Source organism: Ursus arctos, unplaced genomic scaffold, assembly GCF_023065955.2.
Source record: "Ursus arctos isolate Adak ecotype North America unplaced genomic scaffold, UrsArc2.0 scaffold_9, whole genome shotgun sequence".
NCBI classification, from domain to species: domain Eukaryota; kingdom Metazoa; phylum Chordata; class Mammalia; order Carnivora; family Ursidae; genus Ursus; species Ursus arctos.
The window spans coordinates 53,371,935-53,391,958 of NW_026623111.1; the positions used below are offsets into that span (position 1 = coordinate 53,371,935).

The window sequence follows — 20,024 nt, forward strand, 5'->3', positions numbered from 1 at the left end:
CGGGTATTATTGCCTTGTTTCTGGTTTTAAGATGAAAGGATTCCAAGATACCCTTCAACAGACAAATGGATAAAGAAGATGTGGTCTATATATACAAGGGAATATTACTCAGCCACCAGACAGGATGATTACCCAACATTTGCATCAACATGGAGAAACTGGAGGAGATTATGCTAAGTGAAATAAGTCAGGCAGAGAAAGACAATTACCACATGGTTTCACTTATTTGTGGAAAATAAGGAATAGCAGGGAGAACATTAGGAGAAGGAAGGGAAAAATGAAGGGGGCGGGGAACAGAGGGTGAGATGAACCATGAGAGACTATGGACTCTGGGAAACAAACTGAGGGTTTTGGAGGGGAGTTGGTAGAGGGATGGGTTAGCCCAGTGGTGGGTATTAAGGAGGACACATATTGCGTGGAGCACTGGGTGCTATACACAAACAGTGAATCATGGAACACTACATCAGAAACTAATGATGTACTGTATGGTGACTAACATATCATAATAATTTTAAAAAAAAAGATGAAAGGATTCAGTCTTCAACAACTAGGTATGATGTTAGCTGTAGATTCTTTTTAGAAATTCTGGATCAAGTTGATGTAGTTCTCCTCTATTCCCAAACTGCTGAGAGTTTTTACCATCACCAGACATATGAACTGCATCAGATGCTTTTCCTACATCAATTGATATGATAATTCTTCTCTAGCTTATTAATATAGTGGGTTATACTGATTGATTTTCAAGTGTTGAAACAGCCTTACATATCTGACTAAAATTCCAATTTGGCACAGTGTGTAATTCCTTTTATACTATTAGATGCAGTTTGCTAACATTTTTGTTAAGGAATTTTGTGTGTAAGCTCATGGAAGGGAGTGGTCTGTAGTTTTCTTTCTCTGTACTATCTTCATCTGGAATTTGTATCATGGTTATGCTGGTTTTATAATATGAGTTGGAAATTATTCTCTTCTCTTTTATATCCTGGACGAGCTTATGTAAAATTGATCTCAACTTTTCATTAAATCTTTGGTAAAATTCTGCACTGAACCATCTGAAAATGGGCATTTCTTTTTTGAGAGTATTTTAATTAAAAATTCAATTTTTAAAATGGTTGAGGACTATTCAGGTTATTTATTTCATGTTATGTGAGCTTTTATACTTTATGGGTTTTGAGTAATTTGTTCATTTTTTTCTATGTTGTGAAATTTATGAGCATAAAATTGTTTCTAGTGTTTCCTTATTATTCTTTCATTGGCTGTAAAATTTGTGATGATATTTCCTGTTTTCATTCTTGATATTGGTGATTTACATCTTGTATCTTTTCATCTTAGACATTCTTCCTAAAGGGATATCAGTGTTATCTATTTAAGATCTAGCTTTTGATTTCTTTAATTTTCTCTGTTATTTTCCTGGATTCAATTTCATTTAATTCTGATTTTAGTTTTTATTATTTCTTTTTCTCCACTTCTTTGAGGTTCATTTTACTTTGGTGAACTAATGATAAAATTTTAAAATCCTGGGCCAAAATAGGGAAGAAATAGAATCTACAGAATTAAACTCTGCTATTCTTATGGGCCTTTTTCTGATTTTCTAAAAGGTGACTGAGAAGCTGAACAGAGCTTTTGAGAGCCTGTGGGTTTAGGAATATAAAAGTTGGATTCCAGGTCCCAGAAAAAGATGGGATTGGAGGGGAAGGCCTGTATAACCCTGTGTTTTAAATGAATCCTGAAAACCTTAGGCCACAAAAGTATGCAAATTCCTCATTTATTTCTTTCCCTTGAAAGTGGTAGCATTGCTAAAGGCTAAGAAGCTACTGGGGTCCAGCAGGCAACAGCATGCTTGGAGAATGAGAAAGTGACAGTGAGACCAGAGGTCAAGTAGGGGGAAGGACAGAGAAGGTGGCCAGCATGATCATGGGGTTGGGGGAACTGAGCAAGCAAACAAGTACATTAAAGATGGAACAAATATACAATTTTGGAAAATAAGAAGGCTAGACAATATCCTTGAGGCTTTGGATTGAAATTGTAGGTATTGATATAAACTTGTATTTTTTATAGTATATATACTAGACTTAGAAATAAATATATATCTATATTTATACAAATGCATATGTGTGTATGAATATGTATGTTCTTTGTAAATGCTTAGTCAAATAATTTAATGAAACATTCAGAAAAAGACGCAGCAGGAGAAGAGGAAAGTGAAATACTGGATACAGTGATAATAGATAATTCTCAAATGCTTCCAATGTAAAAGAGAACAGAAAAATGTAGGACTGTCTGGAGGATACTTGATGCAAATATTTGTTTTGTTTTAAGATATTCCAGCATTTTTGCTGATGGGAATTGATTATGCAGGAAGAGAAAATAATGAGGTTACAGAGGAGAAATATCAATTGCTAGAATAGATGACAGTTGAAGAATTCAGGGCACAAGTAGAGAGTTTGCATTATTCAGATACGAAAGACTGTTCATCCTTAGTAAAGGAAATTTAGATTTTTAAGGAAAGAGACATATTTGTTGTTGATGGTGGAGGATCTTTTTTTTTTTTTTTTAATTTGGGATTAGAAGGAATAGGAAAAATCTCTATAGTACCCTTTGTAATTCCAGTACTTGTACTTTTAAAAATGTGATGATTAATTTTGGTAGAGATTAACTCTAGATAAAGATTTTAACTTCCAACAGTTGTCTTAATATACCTGTATACTTAATATAAGCTAAAAGACACTTGCTTCTAGCAATGTGGTTATGAAGATATTTTGAGAGACAATCAACAAAGAGCAAGTAAGTTATGGATAAAATATACCATTTGGTGCATTCCTAAGCCTTCTAAAAATGGAAGGTGTCTCTACACTTCTAAAAATGGGAGAAAGAAAAATTGTTTTCTAGAGGAGAGCCTGGCAAACTATGGCCCTCAGGCCAAATCTGCATTTCCATTTGTTTTTGTAATGAAATTTTGTTTTAACAAAGTGACACACTCATTCGTTTATGTGTTGTTGTCTATGGCTGCCTTCAAGTTACAATGACAGAGTTGAAGAGTTGCAATGATGGCCATATAGTCAGCAAGTTGGAAATACTTACTATGTGGACTTTTACAGGAAAAAAAAATAGTTGCGGAAGAAAAAGAACTCCAAAGAGTTTCTGTATGTTCGGCATTCATTTTCCCTCTTATTAAACTCTAATACTTCCATGGTACATTTGTTACATACTAATGAATCAAAGTTAAATCATTATTATTTACAAAAGGACATTCTTCAGTAGAATTTTATAAATGTTAGCTGAGTTTATTTTCTTGTCCCAGGATCACATCTAGGGTACCAAGTTATACTTAGGAGTCATGTGTCTTTAGACTCCTCTTGACTATGACAAGATTCTCAGATTTTCTCTGTACTTGATGACCTTGATAAAACTGAAGGGTCCTGGTCAGGTATTTTTTGTATTGTTCTTCCTTCAGTTTGGTTTTATCTAATGTTTTTTCTATGGTTATACAATGATGGTAGGTTTTTTGCAAAAAGATCAGCAAGGTTAAGAGACATTTTCATCATATACCAAGGGTATTTCTATGAATACATCTTATCATTGAAAATGTTAACCTTGATCAACTGGCTGAGCTAGTATTTGCCAGGTTTCCCCACTGTAAAGTTACTCTTCCCTCCTCACTCTGGCCTTCATCCTTTCCATACTCTTTTGAAGGAAGTCACTATTGAGTCCTACACTTACGGGATGGAATGGGGAGTTATACATAGCTGGAATTCTTCTTTATGGGATATTTGTATATGTTCCCACACTTAATTATTTATTCAATTAATTTATATCAGCATGGATTCATGGATATTTATTTTATACAGTGGGTTATAATCTAGTACTATTTTATTTATTTTGTTGCCCAGATTGAATTCTCAGGTGATTTAGTCATATAAAGGAACTCTATAGCATGGTTCAAGTTATTATGCAGTTGAAGCCGTCATAAATAAATGCTTACTAAGCACTTTCTGGTCTTAACATGGCATCAATCAGTCAGTCAGTCAATAAGCATTAGTATTTCTAAGTATCTAGCACTTGTCCTGAAGGCATTGTTCTAGAGATTTAATTATTGGGAAACCTTAAACACTAAGGTAATGAGAAATTTCTAGTTTTCCTGGAAGCCCAGAACCAAACCTACCTTGGCTATCCCTGTGACCCCACCACGTGATACTGTCCAAGGCTCTCAATTGTCTCCAGCTCACAGAGATGTTAAGCCCAGCTCAGGGAAGATGACAAAGAATCTCAGAGGGTTTGAAGTTCCTATTTGAATTGTAAACTAGATCCTAGTCTCTTCCTTTCTCCAAAAATATTACAAAGATTTCTGGACAAGCTGTGGGGAAATGTGATTGGTCTAAATTTCAGTCAGGTCAATTTGGAATACACTGTTTCACTAAACAACTAAAGTCAGAAAGATACATGAGTTTATTCTTGTTTAGTTAGATGTAGGCAACACCAAACATCAGTTTTACAAACCAAAAAATTAAAAAGCTATCATTATAAACTGTAATGTTACTGAAAAATAAATCATGACAAAATGGGTATTTAAAAAATAACAACTGTTCCCTTCAGAGATTGAAATTCTACTTCTCATCTTACCCCAACCAAATCTTAATAGTTATCAAGACTCTCCAATTTTTGCATAGTGTGTAACTATGTTATACTTTTTTTAAAAAATAGTTTTGATTCTGAAAAATCATAATTACTGAACAGAGTGTTGAGCAATCTCTAGACTTTTTTCCAAGGTATAAGATTACAAATCATATCAACTTATCCCTAGATTTGACTTTTTAGTTTAGTAATTAAGGATATATAATATCTATAATAGTCTACTAAAGGCACATAGTGAATTTTTCATGACCTTGTGTGTCTTCTGATTTAGAGAAGGGAAACATTGAGTATTATAATAAACAGTATAGAAAAGAAAATCACCATAAAAAAACAGAAAAATAGGAGACACAAGGCAAAACAACATTGCTTAAATAGAAAATAATAATTATTCTTCCCTTACTTTTGTTTTTGTTTTGTTTTACTGGCAAATATCACATTCTTTAAAACTTTAGTTTACAGAACTTACATTCATTACATTGTATATAGGACAGGGGGACCTCTAGAGCATAAATGTTGCAAATTAGTTGAAGATATTCAAGCATAAATAGTACTCATTGGGATTATTTATATACATCTGGAAATCAGTTCTGTTCTGCCCACACTTTATATTAGACTAAGGTAAATTCCAAACTAAGCCATTTTGCAGAAAATGAAAGTAAATCAAAAAGGAAATAGTAGGTATAGTGGTGCCTCCGAATGTATATATTCTTTAGTTTTTCCTCCCAAGGTCTTCAAAGTCCATGCACAGTTATTAATATACATATTTATGCACGTATGTATATATAAACATATTCATATACTAAATGTACTACTAATGAAAAAAGGATTCACAAAAATAAAGAATTTGGAGTGCTTTGTTATTTTAAATGAGATTCTGACAATTCAAACTATATGTGTGTTCCTACATCATACACATACATCATAGATTTGTAATAATTTATAGATTATAGATTTGTGTAATATTTGTAAATAAAAAGAAAAAAGAAAACAAAAAAGATCATAGCAGGGAAAAAATCTTCTTGTTTTTATATGAACATCTTAATAATCATGTGAATCTGATCATGATCCTTCATATGACTTACTTACCAATCTAATTTTTTTTTAGAGAGCCAGCATGAGTGGGGGGAGGGGAAAAGGAAGAAGGAGAGGCTCTTAAGCAGGTTCCACGCTCTGCGCAGACCTTAATGTGGGGCTTGATCTCACAACCCTGAGATCACGACCTGAGCTGACATTAAGAGTTGGACACAACCAACTGATCCACCCAGGCACCCCTCTACTAATCTAACATTTGAAAACAGTGAGGAATGATGAGAAGAAAGCTTTAATCTCAGATATATTAAGAAAACTCTTCTTAGATCTCAGTTCTTAACTTCAGTGTGGAGCCCTTCATTTCCTGCTCATAATGTATATCAAATTTCTCATTCAGGGCTACTGTAAAGTGATTCTTCCAGTCTCCTGCAATTCCTGTAACAAAAGAGAAAACAGTAAATATTATGTTTTCCAGCCAGAATCATGAAATTTTCTAATATTCATTACTTTCATTAACACCTAATATAATCTTCAATTATAAAAACAAAATATATACCAGTGTGTGTGTGTGAGTGTGTGTGTGTGTGTGTATTTGAGCTTGCAAAGCAAGGTTTGTCCTGATTGTTAACAAATAAACAAAACCCAGCAAGTTTATTTCTCTGACTCTTTCCTCTTATGCTACTTTACTTAATTTTTCTTCTCCAATTGCCCCTGAAATGTTGGAGCTCCTAAGATGAGATCCATGTTTTGCCACACTTCCAAGATATTAAATATCATCTTCATACTAGCACTTAAACACAGGCTTACGTCTCCATAGCCAACTGCCTACATGATATTGCCACCTGCATTCCATGTGAGTATCTCAAATTCAACTAGTTCAAAATTAAATCCATTTTCTTTCCCACAAAATTGTGGGCTTTTTTTTTCTGTACTTTTCCATAACCTGATTAATGGCAGCACCAGGTATCCAAAGCATTAATTTGGAAGTTGCCCCTCAAGCACAATATCTAATTTTATACTCATTCAGACTTTCTTCCTATCCATTTCTTCCATTCCATTTTTTGCTGTCACTGACAGGTAAGCTTCTCAGCATCTCCCACCTTGTGCTATTTCAAGACTAGCAGGTCCTTTTCTTTTGCATTCCATCACATCCAACCTTCCCCTGGCAGGAGTATTTTAAGTTAGTAGTTCACTTGCCCCCTTAGTTCAAGGAGCTCTAACCTTTCCCAGTGAAATAGTCCCAAAAGACAGAAAATATGTATCTTGAGAATTAGATAGGCTCTAAGTGTTTGGCACTAAGCAGCCCTTTACAAGCATGGCAACTATTTTAAGTCCATTCTGTTATCTTAAAAGTACATGTGGACCTTATGAAAAAGAAGACTGAGATCATCTGAGAACTAAACAATTAAAATAAAATCCGTATGTTAACTCTTTTTTCAGGGCTTTCTGTGGGTGTCAGTGACAGGTTTGTTATTCTTATTATCTTAAAAACTCCTGACTCTGTCACTGAAAACTCAGCTCAAAGGGCAAGATTTTCTCTGTTCTGTTTCTGCTTCACATATCAGTAGACTGATCTCCCAATACTCTACATATTCAACATGCCTTTGGATTTGTAAACTGATCACATCTCCTCAGAACATTCCTCCTCCCAATAGAATGTCAACTCATTGTATGTTGATATTTTGCCAAATACTGCTGTCTTTGCTAGTAAGTGCTTTGAAACTTTTAAAACAGTTTTAATGAGGTTAACTGATATACAAAGAACTGTACATATTTGCACAATTTGATGAGTTTGGATATTTGCCACTCGGTCTTGAAAAATGTTTGCCATTTGTTCAAGGAAAAGCTAATTGTTCTAGGCTTGTTTCTCATCTCAAAGTAAGATAATAATAGAAATTTTCTTTTGAGTATCTGATTTGAATTTCAAGAGGATTAGAATTTTAAAATTATATACATTTATATTACGTACCAAGGCACACAGACTTTATAAATGACAGCTAGTAGCGTGTGGTATTATTGCTGACAGTGAGGCTGGGGTGGCCGCTGGCCATTCTTACTATGCTGCATATACTAAGTAATCAGCAAGTAGTAGCAATTTAGTACTAGTAGTAGTAGTAGTAGTAGTAGTAGTAGTAGTAACACTACCATTTTAATGCCTCTACAGAACTGGTAACTCAGGAAAAAGATTGCTCAAATGTGAAACAGCTCTGAAGAAAACACACTGGATCCGCAGGCAAGAGCAGACTTCAGTAAGTTTTTGCCTTTAACTATTTCAACTTGTGACTTCCTGTAGCAATCGAGGCAAATTGCATGACTATCTCACCCTTTCTCATGAAGGGAGAAACTTTTTGGTTCATGATTTCATCTGGTAGTGTTGTATAATTGGTAGATGGATTGTTCTTCATCTCCTGGAATGAAGTATGTTGTACAATCTTGTCCACAAGCTCCTCTGATGGCTGCCTTCCCAGAAATTGTATCACTTTTATCACCTCTTTTCTGATATCCTAGGAAGAAAAAATATTTTGAAGACTCAATTACTAAAGTTAAATTCATTACTATTTGGATTTTAAAAAGAGAAAGAGAAAAAAATCTTTCCCCTTTTGTCCCGATTGGTATTGGAATTAGGCTTCTAATGAGGAAAAACGTCTTAGAGAAGTGGTATTTTTTTTAACTTCTCTAGGCATAATTTCCCTTATCCATAAAATGGATATAAAAGTTGCTTCAAAGAGTGTTAGAACACTAAATGAGATGATGTTTATAAAATATTTATTGTAGTCCTTGATGCTTAGCACATGCTCAATAACTGTTATCTATGAATATGAATATATACTCTCAAAGAGTAGCGTCCCCTGTGAAAGAATAAGTTTGGGGCTGAAAATATGTAGATAGTTTTCATTTTTTCTTCTAATTTATTGGTGTACGTACCAAGAAACAAAGTAACCAAAAAGATTAAGAAAAGGTATAAAATCTCAAATATTCAACGTGGAACATCTGATGTATGTGAACGATAGCTACAAACATCCCCATCCCTATATCACTTCTATAGTGTGCCCTATTATCCAGCTCAATCGCTCAATGCAAGTATTTGCAATACCAACTATAATGCTGGTATTGGTACATAGCTCCCTTTACAAAGAATGTTCTTCTCAAATTTTCCATCCTACAAATTACAACTTGCCTGTCAAACTTCACCTTAAGTATCACCCTCTTTGGCATGATTTCTTTGACTATTCCAATTTGAGTGAGATGACCTTATTTTTGCTCTTGTAAATTCCCATGTAAGTCTTTATTCTCATAATTTATTTACTTGTTTGTCTGCTGTTTTGTTTTATTTTATGAACTCAAGTTCTTTCAAATTTTATCTTTGGAATTTTTTTCAATATATTCATTCACAAAAGAGTTTTATTTACTAGCTTCAAATCTGTGCTAAAATATCTGGATTATTGTAACTTTTAGAGGTGGTTCCACCATCTATTTAAAGACAGACTTTTGTATCTAGAGGGTTGTTAAATGCTAGTATTTTAGAAATTACTAAATTAGGCATTTGTTTTCTTTTTCTTCAGTGTTTATTTTATTAACATAAAGTGTTATATTAGTCTCGGGGGTACAATAGCCCATATGTTTTCAATTTCTCACCTCCTTCATGTCTTCATAGAAAAGAAATAGCACATGTGGATTATTTCTCTTTTCCCACCAAGATTTTGCATGTTTATACCAGGAACCATACGGCACTAAAATCAGAGATAAAAACAACGTAAAGGAATCTTTACACGGCTTGAAAATGAGTATTCAAACAACAGTAGCAACAAATAAATATAAAAAAAGGATCACAGAATGAAAACTAGAGATTAGCCTACAGCTTTTTTTTTTAATTTTATTTATTTATTTGAGAGAGAGAGGGAGAGTAAACATGGGAGAGAGAGAGCGTGAGCACCAGTGGGAGGAGAGGCTGAGGGAGAGGGAGAAGCAGACTCCCCACGGAGCAGGGAGGCAGATGAAGGACTCGATCCCAGGACCCTGAAATATGACCTGAGCTGAAGGCACACACTTAACCAACTGAGCCACTCAGGTGCCCCGCTGTCACACATCTTAAGCAAATTTCTCTGCAGCAAGAGAGGCAAAGTATGCTGAGTAATCCACGTACAGAAACATATCCTACACTTTCATCATTATGACATGGTTTATGACACAGAAAAGGTGAAGGTAATCCCCCTCCCATTAACTTGATTCAGAGCTTATAAGAGCATTTTTGAAATGTGTGTGTGTGTGTGTGTGTGTGTGTGTGTGTGTGTAAAGTCAAGCTGTCAGTGAAGAGAGTGGAGTGAGTGGAACTATAATGATCCTATAATCCGAATTCAGTCTAGGTCTGAAGTTTACCATTTACAAACTATCTTTGGCAACTAAAGCCAGGAACTATATAATTTTTTATTATACTACTTGCAGTTTATATAGTAGAGGTGTTTTGTTAGGGACCCTTAGTGTTATCCTCATTTCAAAAAAGTTAGAAGATTTTGAAGATGATATGATATGCTGAAATGCTGTCTCTCTGTCTCTCTCTTCCCTTGTCTCATGCATATCCCAGTGTTTCACTCAATAAAAAGCTGACAGAATAATATAATGTTGTCTGAGTCAAAGTATTCTGCTTTGCATTGTCATCACCTACTACTGTTCTTTGACTCTATTGACAATTGTTCCTAACAGCAAAAGTTATACCATGATATTTATAGTGCCTTATTCATCCATTTTGCAGAGATGCAACATTATCTTTCTCTGCCTTACAGTGGGGGTTTGGACGGTCTCGAGGTATTTGTTTAATTCCTGATGCTTTAGCATAACTTTTTCCAAAATGCAATAAACATAAAGTACATATATTCCACTTTCATTAAGTCAATATTACCTTCTATGGATATAAAGATGGTATTATTATCATTTTTCTTGCAATTCTTACTAGAGGATAAGAATGGCCTTCTTCAGGTAATAGTGGACTCCCCTGAACCCTTTCTTCCTCAACTTTAAATAGTTGCTGTAGTCAACAGTTTAAAGAAAAGTTAAAATTTTTCTGCTCAAGTAACTCTTGTATGGATCTAAGAAATCGAGTTGAAACATTCAGACTGTACCCTGGTGGAAAGAATAAGAACTTTATAGATATTCAGACTTCCTTGTGAATTCTGACCCCAGAAAGCACTTGAAATTTTCCTTGGAAACAGATGGGCATTCTCTCTTCTCTATTTCTTTGACCCCTTATTCAGTAGTGTTGTAATGCTGTGAAATACTTTTCTAACAAAAAGAAATGAGAGAAAAGTGGACACTGAATCTCTGTTGCAGAGAGGAAAACCTGTTACCTCCAACCTCCAAACACACTTTTATATTTTTATTTTTAGGCACTGAACTGGAGTGCCCAAATTCTGCAGTTAGCCATCCACATCTGGAAACCCTGTGCTTGCTCTGGAGTTCAAGGGCTTCTAGAATTTCTGTGTTTTAGTTAAGGATCAGAGAGGATAACAGACCAGAACAGACAACAAAAGTTTTTGCTCAGAAATGTCATTTGTCTTATATCATTTACCTTGAAAGAATTGGGAGTAAGGAAGCTGCTCTTACCTTCTCCATCCATGAATTTTTCCACGAACTCTTGAAAAGATCCAGGATCTGGATGACCAGCTACCATTTGAAAGAAATAATAATAAGAAACAACCACATCTTTGGCATTCCGGCAAAGATAGATCATCTAAAAGGGTGAAATTGTATATGAAATCACAAATTTTTTTCAAACATAGTCTCATCAAGATGTAAAACGAAAACATGTTTTCACCTACAAACATAATACATATTTATTGTAGAAAGGGTATAAAATATATGACAATATAAAGAAGAAAAAGTCTTCAGTAACCTGAAGTGAGAGCCTCTTTTGTGCAGTTGTGGAGGGTTAGTTCTCACTTTTCATTTTTCATGCCATTTTCACATATAATAACTCATTTTAAAGTCACAAATTTCATGCAATCTTAGAGGGAAAAACATGTTTATTGAGGGTCTACTCAAATGCACATTTATCTCAGTAAAAATATAATTTTCACCAACATTGGTGAGTTTCCGTATTACACATAGAACTGCCAGTCTGGCACTAAAAAGTTCTATCATCTTGTGCAAAGCACCAATTTTGGTTCTAAATGTTCTAGCCAATAAACAAGTAAGTTGGCATCTTTATGGTCTCTTCTAAGTCTGATGCTCAGTGCTGCAGGAAAAGATCTGCAGAAGTAAACTCCAATATCCCTGTGGTCTCCACTCCCGCCCTCAAGCACCTGAGCAAAGCTATTAGGGAAGGCTGCTTATGACCCTTCACTATTTCCTGGGTTTGAATTGACTCACTAGCTTGTCTTCACTCTTCAAGTTTCTACACTTTTCAAACAATTTCAATGAAATCTTCTAGTTTATTTTAAGAACTATGGCTCTTCTCTATCTCTGTCACTCTTAAATAAATAAATAAATAAAATCTTTAAGAAAAAAAAAGAAAAAAGAAACATGGCTCTCATTTTTAAGGTCCTGCTAGAAAAACCTGAAATTGCTACCCCACCAAAAGTGAACTTTCTTTTCTTATCAAAGCTATCATTAGCCACATTGAACTTTTCCAATCTAATTTAATATTTTTCCTACTTTTTTGCATATTAGCTGAATGGAACTCTTTGCCACTATATCCATGAATTTACTTCAGAATTTTCACCCCTTGCATTTCTTCAGGCTGGTCCCTCTGTCTTGAATATTCTCTACATCTCAAAATGTGTCTTTTTAAAGCTTGGCTCCAGGTCTCCATGAAACTTTTTATTTTCCCAGATGGTGTTAGGGTGTGAACAAAACTAATCCTTCTTCCCCTAAACTCCCATTAGTTTCTCTTATCTCCATTTTAGCAGATACTATTCTAACTTTTTACCACACATGCTTTTCCCATCTTCGAGGAAAATCTAGGTCTTTCCTAAAGATAGGATTTTGCCTGCAGCTCTCTGAAGTCAAAGTTGCTGGTTTACCCACAATTCACTTGGAATCATAATCCTTTTTAAAAATCCTGCACTTGAAAAGCCCTTGTTCCTGTGATTCTCAGTTCATACCTCTCCCAGCTAAAGCCTTTCTAAACTTGTGGTCCTTCCCTTGCTTTAATTGAAAATGGGAACATCTGCCTCACAGTATTATTCTCCATTCCTAGTCTTGGCTTCATTCAGCATAATTTTAGTATCTGTATGCATGAACCACTTGATTCTCCTGGTTCTGGTATTCATTGATTGTTACTTTTATTTTACTTCACCTAACCACTTTCATGACCAAATCATGAATCTTGTCAGCACCCTAAGGATTTCACTTCTGAAGCCCTATTCTGGAGCATCGTGTTTTCTTCCAAGACAGTCTTACTCTTCCCTTCGTCCTTATCAGTTATTCCCAATATACTTGTCCTGCAACAATTCCAAGACCTCAAATTTATTGGCCTCAATTGTTTCTCTTATCTATTAGTTTGATCCCTTCCCCTTCACACACTTTCTAAAAATCACTTATAGCTTCTGGCTCACCACTCCAAATTCACTTTTACTCATAGTTTCAATCCATCTATCTTCCTGTGCCCCAGTGAATTAGCCCAGAAATAGTCAGGACATGAATCCATCTAACCATTTGATGAATCTCTGAGAAGATAAGCAGTTTTGTGAAGACTAAGCAGTTTAGAGAAGACTAAGACTATTGTAAATGTTTCTGTTTTCATTTGAGAAATGAAAGCGCTACAACCCATTCTCCAAAGGAAAAAAGTGACTTGGTCGAATCTCTTGAAAAAATGGTGATTACACATCTCTTGCAAAATACATAAATGCCATTAACTAGTAAGAGAAAATTTATGTATGGAATGATGTCGGCATGATGTATGCGTTCTATCTAGAATTGCTTTTGATAAAAGTTAAAAAACAAAAAAAAAACATTAGAATCTTCAGAGTTTTGGACCATGGATCACCAGAAAAATATTAAATACACCATGTAACATTAAATAAAAAATAAAAATGTTTCATAATAGTGATAAACCCTCTATTTTGTTATTAAGGCTACATATAGTACATTAATATCTCATATGTATAGGATATATGGGTCATAGTGTGTCCTAAAAAAGCTGAAAAGGTCTTGAGAAACAGCATGAATGATCCAAGACTTAATGTTTTAGGGTCACATGTATCATTCTTTGTCAAAAGCAAAATTGATCATGTCAATCATCAACTTAAAATGCCTGCAACTCATTACCATTAAATAGAGTTCAAACTTTTTAACTTAGCTTCAATGTCTGTTGCCATCAAGTCCTAGCTTATCTCCCTTCATTTATCCAGGCAATGTGTACACTCAACCTTGCAGCTCAACAACCTGTTTCAGTTCCCCACTGGGGTTGCCTCTGGGATTATACAGACTAACTGCTTTACATCTTTTAAATATCAGCTGAGATGTTACTTGCTCTTAGGTACCTCGCCTGCCCTCATTGTCTGGGCTAGAATTCTTCTCCTTACTTAACCTATGACACCTTCTGCATTGTCTCCTTATTTGCCCCTTTCCCCCACTGGATCACGTGATCATGAAGAAAGGATTGCCTGGGTCTTCTTAACCGCTGTATTGCTGGCACATAATAGGCACTCAGTAAATAATTATTATATGATACTATCTGGTTTATCTTTGTCTAGTTCACTTGCATGCTTCATAATGCAAAGCACAATGGTTTGCAAAAAGGAATACATTCGAAACCGTCAGTAATAACAACAAATATAGGGGCACCTGGGTCACTCAGTCAGTTAAGCGGCTGCCTTCAGCTCAGGTTATCATCTCAGAGTTCTAGGATCGAGCCCCACAATGGGCTCCCTCCTCGGGGGAGAGTCTGCTTCTCCCTCTGCCCCTCCCGCTGCTCGTGTACACTTGTTCTCTCAAATTAATAAATAAAATCTTAAAAAAATATATAAAAGTAGCTACCGTTTATTGAATATTTACAGTATACTAGATACCGTGTTAGGTACTTAACAAGCATTATATCATTGAATCCTTATAACACTCCACAAGTAAGATGGTATCATAATCCTTCTCTTACAGATGAGGAAGCTGTGGCTTAGAGTTTACTTTTTTTTTCCAAATCACCTCTAGAGTTGGAGTGAAAGCTAGACTCTGACTATACTGACCTTAATCCACATTTATTAAATGTCTGTAGATTCCATAAAAGTACAAATTAACAAATGCGAAGTTTTAAGAATACTTGACTCTGGTTACCTTACAGTTCTTTTCCCAAAATGAGGCTGGAAGAAGTTCAAGTGGCAAGTGAGTCTTCACTATTCTAGGAGATGCCATCTGTTTTAATTGTTTTACCCCTGATTTTTAAAAAATTAGAGGTTATATAACTTCAAAAATTATAAATATTTATATGGATTTTTATAGACATTTAAAAAATAAAAGTAACTTTAAGATTCATAGTAATAACAATATATGCCATGACAAACTTAGATAGAGGGAATTATAAAGAAAAAAAGATAAAATAAAATTTCACCATTTGGGGAAAATTTTTATTAACATTTTGGTAACATATTAACACAATCATTATTAACACTCCATATAAATACAGCTGACCCTTGAGCATGTGTTTGAACTGCACAGGTCCACTTATATATGGATTTTTTACACTACATTACTATAAATATAATTTCTCTTACTTATTATTTTCTTAGTAACATTTGCTTTTTTCTGGTTTACTTTATTGTAAGAGTACTGTATGTAATACATATATAACATACAAAATATGTGTTAATCAACTGTTTATGTTAGTGGTAAGGCTTCCAGTCTAATAGTAGACTCTTAGTAGTTAAATTTAGGGCAAGTAAAAACTTCTATACAGATTTTTATTGTGTGAGGTGGGATCATCTCTAACCCCACCATTGTTCAAGGGTCAACTATGGATCCATATGACCAGACTAAGAACCATCTAACTACCACACATGCAGATGGAATTTTTAATACTTTCTAATTGATTTTTCTTCAATATATTATACTGAAATAGAAGACGTTCTAAAATTTTTAATGATTTCATAAAGTTATTATGTCACTTTATTCTTCTGTTGATTAACACATTGTTTCTAATTTTTCACAATATTAAAAGAATCTGTGATGAATATCCTTTTGGATATATTCTCAATAAATTTATGGATTTTTTTAGTTTTTAATGTATTATCATATTCAGCCATTATAGGAATAAATGCTTAAATATTACTGGGCTCTACTGAAGGCATATAAGGGCTATTCTCATTCACTCTAGTTCAAACCAATGTTATACCATAAACTCTGCCAAAATTTAAATTTAAATTTACATGCTTTCCATAGAGAAGACATAATACTAATTGCCACTCTTGCTTACAGTCTCTTTCCTTGCACCGTCTATATCTACACTTTAGAATATATGTACATAGCTTTTAAAATTTAAAGTTAAAAAAATCTACTTAAACATCACCATTCATTATCTCTTCTTTTCTGCATTCCAAATAGGGTACTCGATTAAAAATGACATCTTCTTTGCATTTTTCCACATCACCCTCTTTGTAGATCATGTATACAATTTCACTAACCCACGTTGTACCTGTAAAAATTAGACAAATCTCAGGGTTCCACTGACCATGCAGGGCTGACAATACAAGCAGTGTATTTATAGCTGGATAAGGTAGGAATGTCCTAATGCAATATTATTTGAAAGATGTCCGAATAGCCACAGACACCAAGAAATATTTCTTCTCATATTTCATTTTATAAGACCCAAAAATAACCTCAATAAATAGAGATGAACGTTGTAGTAAGACACACCTATGGTAGGAGTCCAAACTTGTCCACGATGAACTGGGACATTGTGCAAGCTGGTAACAGTTTGGGATTTAAATTTTTACATCTAAAAAGTAAGGAGGCTTGAATTATTGAATTCTTACTACACGGAAAGCATTGTATTTAATTAGTCATTATCAGGAAAAACAAAGAGGAATAAGATGTTGTTCCTGACATCTAGAACACATCAACAATAAATATATTTCAGCTGACTAAAGTCGTGCAAGTGAAAATAATACACAATTGAATGCTGAGCTTAATTCAAAGAAAGGAAAGATGAGGATTGGAGTAGGGAGGAGGCTCCCACATCCATGTATGTGCTATTTCTTCAGCCTGGAACACTCTTCTAGGAGCTAAATCTCTCATGTCTCTGCTTTGCTTACCCTAAGAAGCCTCTGAAGAGCTCCAAGAAAGGTGTTCCTGCTATATGTTCTCGCGATACCCTAGTGGACTTCCTTCACCCACAGCCCTTTCATACTGTACTGTCGTCTGCCACTTTACCTACTTATATTCCCCACAGGATTGTAAAAGCTGAGAAGGTAGAGATTAGATGTGTTTTATTCACTATTATATCTCCAGTGGCTAATATCACACTTGACATATAGCAGGAACTCAATAAAAATTTGCTGAATGAATAAATGAGAAAACAGAAATGGAAAAAAATGCAAAGACGTGGTGAAGAGGCAGATCAATGAGACTAGATGGTCCCTACTTCTGGGGGGATAAGGTGAATAGGGAGGTGTCATTCATTCATTCATAATTTTCAACACATATATATTGAGTATATGATAGTCACTATGCTAAATGCCAAGAATACACAATTAAACAAGATATAGACACTACATTAGTGTTCCATCTGTTATGGAGACTTATGCTCCAAACACATAGTTTGAGCATGGATTTGGACTATCTTTTCTGTCTAATAGATACCTGCAAATACTGTACCAAAATAAAAATGTTAATTTTGAAAAAAGAAAAAGAAGTAAGGAGACTTGAATAATAGGTGATTCATTCAAGCATGCTTCAACCACAAAGTTTACTGATAGCTTCTGATGCCTCAAGCTGAGCCTCAGTAGAGAGAATACAGGAAAAAATAGATCTGATCCTTGCCTTCTGGTGCTCAAAGGCACTTTTAGGGTTGGAAACAGTACACAATAATTACAATACTTCTTTTTCCCAAGATGCCATAATACAGGTAGGCACAGGAATTTAAAGAACTGCAGAGGAAGAACATCTAGCTCAGTGTGCTGCTGCCTCTGTGATGTTTCAACAAGAAATGCCTTCAAGACGACATGAGAATTAAACTTAGACCTTAACACATTATTGACATTGGTTCTCCAGTTTTGTAAGGTGGAAAAGGATTCTACCAGGCACAACTGTCTTTTCTTTTTTTTTTTTTTTTTTTTCAATCAAAGGTCAGATACTTAAGAATAGTATAGTGGTGAGGAAAAGAATTGGAAATAGATTATAAAGCCTAAATTGAAGAAGAAATGTGTGGGGAGGAGGCTGCAGAGGCAAGCAGATGGTGAGCATAAAATGCCTTGGAGTTCATCCTAGAGTTCGAGTTTTTGAAAAGTTCTGGAAAGGCAATGACATGCATTAAGCAAGAGAGCAAGATTATGAGGGTTATGTTCTGGAAGAATTCCTCCAGTGGCGAAGTAAGATAACAATGGAGTGAGACGTATTTAGTGTTTAAGATATGGAAGTGTTAAATGTAACAACCAGACGGAGAAGTCTAGGTCAGATCTTCCTGATTTCTAAAGGTCTATGATCGTGAGACTCCAAAACTTTGATTAACAGTTGAGCTCATCTCAGGAAAAAAGACGTTGCAAAAAAAGGGGTTTGGGGGCAGACTTAAGGAGGGAGAGCTAGTTAACTGAAAAATAATTTTTTAAAAGTTTACAAAAATTGCTTATACTTTGTTTTTACAACAATGAAAATAATGACATGAGGTAAGCACAGTCGGTAGTTTGAAATTTTAGTTATGCTTCTGTATTCATCCATTTATACTACATAATTTTCTAAAGGCATCAACAATACCCTTCTGTCAATGTGTGCCCAAGTTCCAGGTACAGACTGTGCTCTTAGAATAAAGCTATAATATCCACTTCTTCTATGTCTTTACCAAAACTACTGTGTCTGTCTTTAATATAAAGAATGAGTGTGGAAGAGGTAACGAGCTTAATACTTACCATTCAAGGTGGGTTTGTCATTTCTAGGTGAAAAGAGAAGAGCGTTGACATAATAAGGAAACTTACCAGATTTGGGATAGGTGACAATGACAATGTCATCTGGTCTTGCCTGGAATGTCTCCACATCATCCCAATATTTCATAAAGTCTTCATACATTAGAATTCCATGGACTTTGCCAAAGAATGTACCATAGCCGGATTTAGAAGAATCCATCCTAAGGCTGGTGCACTGAAAGGAAAAGGTATGTTTTTCCACTTTATATGTACTTCAAAGTGTTTTAAAATTAATAATAGCTCTGTACATTGAGGCTCTCTTGGGTTTCTAGCATTTCTTAGCTATTGAGCATATAGAGGAAGGCATGTTAAAAAAGTATATAACATAGTTTTGGTGCTTTAGAATCTCTAATCCTATTCAGAAGGTAAGTCTAACAATATAAAAGAATAAGAGTGTATAAGACACTGTAAAGTGTTTTTTTTTTAAGATTTTATTTATTTATTTGACAGAAAGAGAGGCAGCGAGATAGGGAACACAAGTAGGGGGACTAGGAGAGGGAGAAGCAGGCTACCCGCCAAGCAGGGAGCCTGATGCGGTGCTGGATCCCAGGACATGGAGATCATGACCTGAGCCAAAGGTAGACGCTTAACGACTGAGCCACCCAGGCGCGCCATTAAAACTATGTAAAAAGTAGGGGCGCCTGGGTGGCTCAGTCTGTTAGGCGTCTGACTCTTGGATTCAGTTCAGGTCATAATTTCAGGACCCTTGGAACAAGCCCCAACTGGGCTCTGTGCTGAATGCAGACTAGTCTTGGGATTCTCTCTAGCTCTGCACACCCCACCTCAGTCTCTCTCTCTGTTTCTCTTTCTAAAATAAATAAATAAATCCTAGAAAGAAAAAAAAAACTATGTAAAATATAATGTGAAGCATTTGTATTATATTTATTTTTGTAAGGACTTTAAAATCTGAGCCACCCAGGCACCCCTGGATAATCTCGACGATTTTTAATAATTTTATTGTACCTTCCTCCATGCACCTAAAAAAACACCATTAGGGACATTTGAGGGGCTCAGTCCCTTAAGCATCTGCCTTCCACTGAGGTCAGGATCCTGGGGTCCTGGGATCAAGCCTGCATCAGGCTCCCCGCTCAGTGGGGAGCCTGCTTCTCCCTCTACCTCTTCCCCTCCCCACCACTCATGCTGTCTCTTGTTCTCTTTCTCAAATAAATAAATAAAATCTATTTTAAAAAACCCATATTTCATTGTCCATCAGTACTTGACAGATAATACAAAATTGTGCATTAATGCTACATACGCATGTGAGTT

At 35.1% G+C, this 20,024-nt stretch overlaps 1 protein-coding gene and 1 long non-coding RNA gene across 4 annotated transcripts in view; one reads left to right on the forward strand and one right to left on the reverse strand.

The window, feature by feature from the left end:
* Positions 1-18,946, forward strand: part of LOC113262556 (uncharacterized) — a 79,400-nt gene extending 60,454 nt beyond the window's left edge. The window contains exons 5-6 of one of the 2 annotated variants that reach the window (XR_003318843.4): positions 7,823-7,907; positions 18,732-18,946. This is a non-coding gene — a long non-coding RNA (uncharacterized LOC113262556). The remainder of the gene's footprint in view (positions 1-7,822; positions 7,908-18,731) is intronic. The other variant, XR_007187776.2, reaches the window with a different exon arrangement.
* On the reverse strand, positions 4,426-18,918 carry LOC113262557 (sulfotransferase 1E1-like). Of its 2 annotated transcripts, XM_026509013.4 has the most exons (7): positions 18,771-18,918; positions 16,151-16,276; positions 14,923-15,020; positions 11,257-11,383; positions 9,295-9,389; positions 7,982-8,162; positions 4,426-6,093 (listed from the first exon to the last, which is right to left on the reverse strand). In XM_026509013.4, exons 1-7 carry the CDS (start codon positions 18,916-18,918, stop codon positions 5,981-5,983), a joined length of 888 nt encoding a protein of 295 aa, XP_026364798.1. In that variant the 3' UTR covers positions 4,426-5,980. The 2 variants fall into 2 exon arrangements, with proteins under 2 accessions (XP_026364798.1, XP_057165899.1); XM_057309916.1 differs by lacking the exon at positions 14,923-15,020 and having other exon boundaries at positions 11,257-11,316.
* Positions 18,947-20,024: the final 1,078 nt, after the last annotated feature.

What these genes read in the sequence shown, in the direction of transcription:
- LOC113262557 (XM_026509013.4), bottom strand. Translation starts at nt 18,918, where the DNA reads ATGGATTCTTCTAAATCCGGCTATGGTACATTCTTTGGCAAAGTCCAT. An exon ending in TGTCACCTATCCCAAATCTG is followed by an intron (nt 16,277 to 18,770) that starts GTAAGTTTCCTT and finishes TAATTTTTACAG; the next exon opens with GTACAACGTGGGTTAGTGAA. An exon ending in TTCTCCCTTCATGAGAAAGG is followed by an intron (nt 6,094 to 7,981) that starts GTGAGATAGTCA and finishes CTTTTGTTACAG; the next exon opens with GAATTGCAGGAGACTGGAAG.